Genomic DNA, 6,540 nt, shown 5'->3' on the forward strand with positions numbered 1-6,540 from the left:
AATTCAGATAAATTGAAATCATGTAACTTTTCTCATCATAATGCAATAAAAGTTTTTTTTTTTTAAAAGAAATCTCAGAAAAAAAAGAAAGTTATATCTAATTGAGGGGCAGAAAAAGTGATGAATTAGAGTAACATTTGGCAGAAGAGGATATTTCTCACTCTCATGAGAAGAAAACAGGCTATTCAGAGAGAGCAGTGCAGAGAAAGAAAAGAAAACAAGGTGCTGCTCTTGTAATTGGAGGCTTATGAGCCAATACAGTTGGAGTGTGCAAAGCTGATCAAAGTCTCTCTCAAGCTATAACTTCAATGCACTTCCCTGGTGCATCAGAGGAAAGGAGCAGCCTGGGCCTGCCAGAAACCAGCATGCACCTGTGAGAGGAGCCTGCAATGGCTCCTAGACAAAAACAATGCAGTGGCATTCTGAGATCTTGATATAAGTTCCCAGGGTGGGCAGCAGATGCAGGGCAAAGAGAAGCTCTAGCCCAAAAACTGGTAAGGGCAGCCTGCTGAACAAATCCGGAAGAGGGGAGCCTGTTGCCAGTGACATGTGCTGGCCTGAGGAGCCTGCAGAAAGAGAGAGAGAGAGAGAGAGAGAGAGAGAGAGAGAGAGAGAGAGAGAGAGAGAGAGAGAGAGAGAGAGAGAGAGAGAGAGAGAGAGGACAAACATATTACTGAGCTGTGGTAACACTGAGAAGCCCCCAACTTCTCAAAGGAAAATGTATTCAATGCAAAAATATAAAAGAGAAAAGAACCTGGGTGTAAAATATTAGAAAGGAATAATTTGTTTGTAAATAATATAATCAAGACTCCAAAGGAAGGACAGAGTTAGAGAGGAAAAAATGAAAATAATTTTTCATTACAAAATGGAGTAAAATGCAATAGTAGATTGCATTTGGACCCTGTATAATTTTGATTTGCTGTAAGCAAAAAAATATTAATATATTTGGTAATGATTGTAGTTTTATATATCACCTTTAAGTAGGTTTGGAATAAAGCTGACTTAGATAAGACAGAAATGGGATGGAATGCTAGGTTAGAGACTGTAGAAGAGAGATGAGAGGATACTTAAAATCAGTATACAGAGTCTTGAAAGAATCCAATCCAGAACCTAGAATGAGAGTAGAAACAGAATTTCTAGAGGAGAAAATTGCACAAAGGCTTGAAGAATGAAAATGGCAGCACATAGAGTCTGAATACTCTCACTTAAAAATCCAGATTCTGATTTGTAGTTAAATTAGTTAAATTACCAAAGCAATGACGTGTGTTTTATTTTGTTGAGTTTGAAATATTAAAAAATATATATATGCTGACACATCATACACTGGATACATATTCAGACTTCCAAGAAGCTTCAGATGTGAGTTCTGAAAGGGATGGCTCCAAAGCTGCTCATTTATTAGAGATGATGGCTATCTTGGAAATGCCTTTGCAGACCAGAGCTGATGATTCTTTAACATGTGTATTCATTGTAATACACTTTGCACATTATGGCATAAAAAACATTATATGTCACCAACTTACAGGTCAAGCAATTACGGAAAGCTCTCACAAGAGTTCAAAGGAAATGCTCATAGAATAAAAGGGGGATCTGGGATCTCCCTAAGATAGTTTAAATCAAGCTTTATTGACTTGAATTTTTAAAATGTCAATGAGACAGATAATATAGCTGCAAAAAATCACCAGATCTTAGAAAGCACTGCCGATTTAGATAAGCATAAATATGTGCTAACCTCAGAATAGGAGGCAGCAAATATGCTGCATAGGGGAAGAGAATATGATATTTTTTAAACAGGAAAAGAAAAAGTGTGGAATCCTTCAAAATTAATAAAACACAAAGGCCACTGGAAGAGACCTCCTGAAGAGCCTTGCTACAGACAAGAAATAAATCCTGAAGACCAACAAAACAGGTAACTTGTTTGCTGATCCCTCTCCATGGGAACTGCACTCAAACTGGCTGAGACTGGAACGAGTATCGAGCTATGACTTCAGGTGAGTATTGCCAATAAATCTTGTTGGCTACAGAATCTTTAGGGTGGATTCATGCCATTCTTTGAAATGGCATGGATGAAAATTCATATTAAACTTTGGTTATATAGTCCAAGTCAACATAGAAAAGCAAAAGCCCACCAACTCAAGCAGATGTCATCCAATCCTCTTTAGCTGATTGAGCACACCTCATATTCCATACATATGTTAATGCAAAAGTGTATATTACCTGTAAAAGTTTATATGCTTACAGACATGAATGAAGTAAAAGAAGCCATGACAAGACTCACCCTCAGGGATACTGAGTAGGATACTATGACACTGAGACATAATTATTCTAGCATCTTGCTAGGCTCAACCTCAGACTACATCAATAGCTGTTTCATCAAAACTCACTTCTAGGAAAGCTGGAAAGCTGCTAATGCCAGTTCGTCCATACTTTTAGACTATTCCACGAGGGCCTTGATTTAAGTCTTACACCCTTTAGGAAATAGAACTTGGACAACTAATAGTGCAACCAGATTTCTTAACACTGGGCAATATCCAAACTTTCTTTGGACACACATAAGGAAAAGATACCACCAAACAGTAGGAAGCAGTTTCAAGATAATGACATCCCATCACCAAAAGTGGGATGGATGGTTTTGGTCATAAATCGGGGCATTTATGTTTGTCCTCCTTTAAGGTGGAGTGGTAAAATGTTGTTAATTGGCTTGGTCAGGGTGGAATCACAGTAAAGGATGTTAGACTTAGGGATTTCTTTTTTTCTTTCTCTTTCCTCTATCCCACTCTCGCTCCTATCTAATGTTCAGGGAAAGGGGGAGAAGGCATATAGATGCATATATATTTATATATGTGTGTATATGTCTGTATGTGTGTGTGAATAAAAGGGTAGATTATTTAAATTGACTTTTAGACCAAAGAACATCAACAAGCCAAATATGTACATATTTGCTATGGTCTTTTTATCTTAAAACAGAATAGGATTCTACTTGAAAGAATATTCTATGTATACATGTTTCAACTCTCTTTAAGGTATTGTTACTTCATGTTACTATGTAACATGAAGCTCTAGTCCATGAAGGCTGCTGTTGCCTTGAATGCTGCTGTCTAGGATGATTAATAAATGCAAGTTACTAGTTAGTCAATCAAACTTATGGGCTTGTTAAATCCAAGTATTGTTGATTACAGAAAAATGTATCCTGTGTTGAGTAGATAGTAGTTAGCTATGAACAATCAATTCACATATACTATAGATAGTCTTCAAAAACCTCAAACATCAACAGAATATAGTATTTCAAGATTTTTTGTTAGTAAAAGGCTCTTAAAGTGAGACATGCCTGTCCCTGGCAGCACCCGACACTACTTCAAAGAAGATGATCAACATTGAAGAACCTCTACATTTGCTTCAAATGTGACAAGTTAGACACTAGGCACGAAATTGTGCTTGCCTAAATTGCATACAGAATGCCGTCCAAGCTATGGATAAATAAGACACAAGGAAGTCGATGGCCAAGCTCTACCAGGAGAAGTTAAGGAGTCCTTCACAATTCCTGCTTTATAGAAAAGTATGTCAGATATTATGGGAGAGAAGGCTAAAGATGGAAGCTCCAAAGTCTCATAGACATTTTGGGTGACTGAGGAAATAGTCATCTCTGTAATTTCTATAGATTTGGAAGCTGCTTGTGCTTTATTTTCAGGATATTCAGGCCATTTCACACTTTAGGTCTCTGATGGAATTGAAGATTAGGTAGTCACGCTCTCATATTTCAGTTTAAATTGTTTGAGAAAATGTTACAAGGTCTAAGAGATATTCTTAGGTTTATAAATGCATTGTTTGATAGAAAATGATATCTGCATAGAAACTCAAACTCAGTAACCAAGATAGTTCTGATTGTAGAGTGTGTTTCCCCAACGTGGCCAAATACAGATAGAATGGACACTGGGAATGTAATTCTTATGTGCTGGTTTTCATAGACGTTCCTCTTGACTTTCGTTTACTAATGTTAGAGATAGGCATTTAGTTGGACTCTAGAGTGGAATATATAAAGGGAATCTCTCTGCTACTGTATACAAGCATAACTTGTCAATAAAAAGCTGATGGCCAACTAAGCAAGGCAGGAAATACAAGGTAGGGCATCAGGTAGAGAGAAATAGGACTCTGGGAAACAGTGAAGACCTGCAGAATGGCCTTGAACTCTGAGGAAGACAGAAACTTGAATCTCATGAGAGATTATAACAATCCATGTGGCAAACACAGACTAGAATCAACAGGTTATATCACTTACAAGCTAGCTGGGGAACTGATCAAAGTTTATGGCCTAGGTATTTCTTCATGAGAAATTAAATCTCAGAGCCCTATTCTGTTAACAAAGTGGCTGGGTAGAAAAGTTCCAAGTTATATTTTGTGGTGACTTAGTCTCTCTCTGTTGGACACTTGTCCAAAATGCACCTTATCCTTCAAAGTCTCGATATTTGGTTGGACATACTCAGCATCCAGCTACAAAGGCCACTAATGCTCTTTGCTGCCTGGAATTACTAAACAAATATGTCTCTTTTTCTCTGCTGAAGAAAAAGTTGATCGATGCTATTCTCATTTTCATGAGAATGGAAAAGTCCCTCTGACCCAGAGTGAGGACAGCTACTAAGGGTTATAACCTTCTCTGCTTGGTGCATTTTTTGCTCTGACCTCACAAAGAGCCTCTGTGATGGAAGAATGAGTGTCCTCTGTATAAGACTGTGGACCGGCCTGTTGTATTTGTCCATACAAAGCAGGGAGCTGGTTTTGGTGACCTGTGGGACTTGGTAATAGATATCAAGTTTGTAAATTTCAGGTTTTTGTACCTCACAACCTGTGTGCCCCGTGGCACAGGGAAAACATGGACAGCACCTCTAAAGTGATTAAATTGGGAAGTCAATATAGGGTGGTTTTCTATCTTGACAAGGGTTCATTTGGCACTGTGAAATTGGCCTGGCATCTGAAAACCCAGGCCCTGGTTGCCATCAAAATGGTTGAAATCAGCAAGAAGACCATGAGTAATATCCATTCAGAACGAGCAGCACTGGAGAAGCTAAACCATCCCAATATTATTCGTCTCTTCCAGGTTATTGTAACACCAAGTTTTGTAAACTTTGTTCTAGAGTATTGTCCGCAAGGAAGCTTATTTGATTTAATTCATCACCATGGCCCACTGCAGGAGAAAGAGGCAAAGAGAACATTCGGGCAGATAGTGGCAGCCGTAAAATACCTCCACAACTGTGACATCATTCATCGAGACATCAAACCGAATAATATACTAAAAGATGCAGAGGGTAACATGAAGTTGATAGACTTTGGACTGTCTGTAAAGTGCCAACCTGGAAGACTACTAAAACGGAAGTGTGGGACCAAGGTCTTTTATGCCCCAGAGTGCGTGCTAGGGCAGCTATATGATGGCAGAAAGACTGATATCTGGAGTTTGGGTGTGCTACTCTATTTCATCACCACTGGGTACTACCCCTTCGAAGGAAAAACCATGAAAGAGATCGAGAACAACATTACCACAGGGACCTATCGTATTCCATGTCACTTCTCTGGGACACTTGAAAATTTAATCCACCAGATCCTCACAGTTCCCCCCGAGATGAGATCGTCCATTGAAGACATTGAGAGACACCCCTGGGTCATGAAATGTCAAGTAACTATCCCGACTGATACCTACCCAGATTACAGCATCATAGACATACTTTGTGACATGGGGTTTAATGCCAACGAGATTTTAGAATCACTGCAGAAGAAAAGGTTTGATGAAAACATGGGAACGTATTTGCTTTTAAAAGAACAGATACGCAAAGGGGTTAAGTATACATCTACCACTTCAGCCAAGCCGCCTGTGGATCAGTACCCTGCGCCACCCCCATCACCAGCACATACCTCTACCTCTGGTCTTCCCCCAAAAAGAAGGGCCAGTGAACCCAACTTTGGCCTCCTCCACATCTGGCCCTCAGGACAGCAGGGGCCTGTTACCCTGACACCATCAGGACACAAGGTGACCAGAAGTGTCTCCATGCCTTCCATTGCCCTACATTGTCCCAAGAAGAACAACATCACTTCTAGCTGGACTCTCAATACCGGAGCTGTGGCTGCCCCATCTGTCTGCAGCAACATATTGGAAGACCAAATATGCCTGCCACCTGAGGAAGACATTGCCATGGAAACACCATCTCCCCCTCTGAGAATTGGGTTCTTCAAGAGACTGCGCAAGAGAATCAGGAATTGCCTGTCAAGACTTTGCTGCTTCCCCCGGGCTCCAGAGACAAGAACTCAGCATATACCCTCCAAGAAAGTGGCTCCCCTGAAAGAGGCCAGATGCAAAATCTAATGAAAGGGTGGGCAAATATGAGAGGATGCATCTTGGCTTTGAATTTTATAGTCTCTATCTAAATTCAAGTCTTCTCACTGGAAAAATAAAAAAGGTGTATATTTCTAGGGTCTCTTGTGATGGTCAAATGGACATCAACTCCAGCTGGATTAAACCTTGCTCCTTGACTTACCACCTGAGGAAGGAATCTT

The 6,540-nt window shown here is 39.8% G+C and overlaps 1 protein-coding gene across 1 annotated transcript; it reads left to right on the top strand.

Moving 5' to 3' along the window:
- The first annotated feature begins 4,698 nt into the window (after positions 1–4,698).
- On the top strand, positions 4,699–6,406 carry LOC116076084 (putative sperm motility kinase W). Its single transcript, XM_031349671.1, has one exon. The coding sequence runs from the start codon at positions 4,868–4,870 to the stop codon at positions 6,347–6,349; it is 1,482 nt and encodes a 493-aa protein (XP_031205531.1). The 5' UTR covers positions 4,699–4,867; the 3' UTR covers positions 6,350–6,406.
- The last annotated feature ends 134 nt before the right edge of the window (positions 6,407–6,540 follow it).

This window comes from Mastomys coucha, unplaced genomic scaffold (assembly GCF_008632895.1).
Source record: "Mastomys coucha isolate ucsf_1 unplaced genomic scaffold, UCSF_Mcou_1 pScaffold4, whole genome shotgun sequence".
Taxonomy (NCBI): domain Eukaryota; kingdom Metazoa; phylum Chordata; class Mammalia; order Rodentia; family Muridae; genus Mastomys; species Mastomys coucha.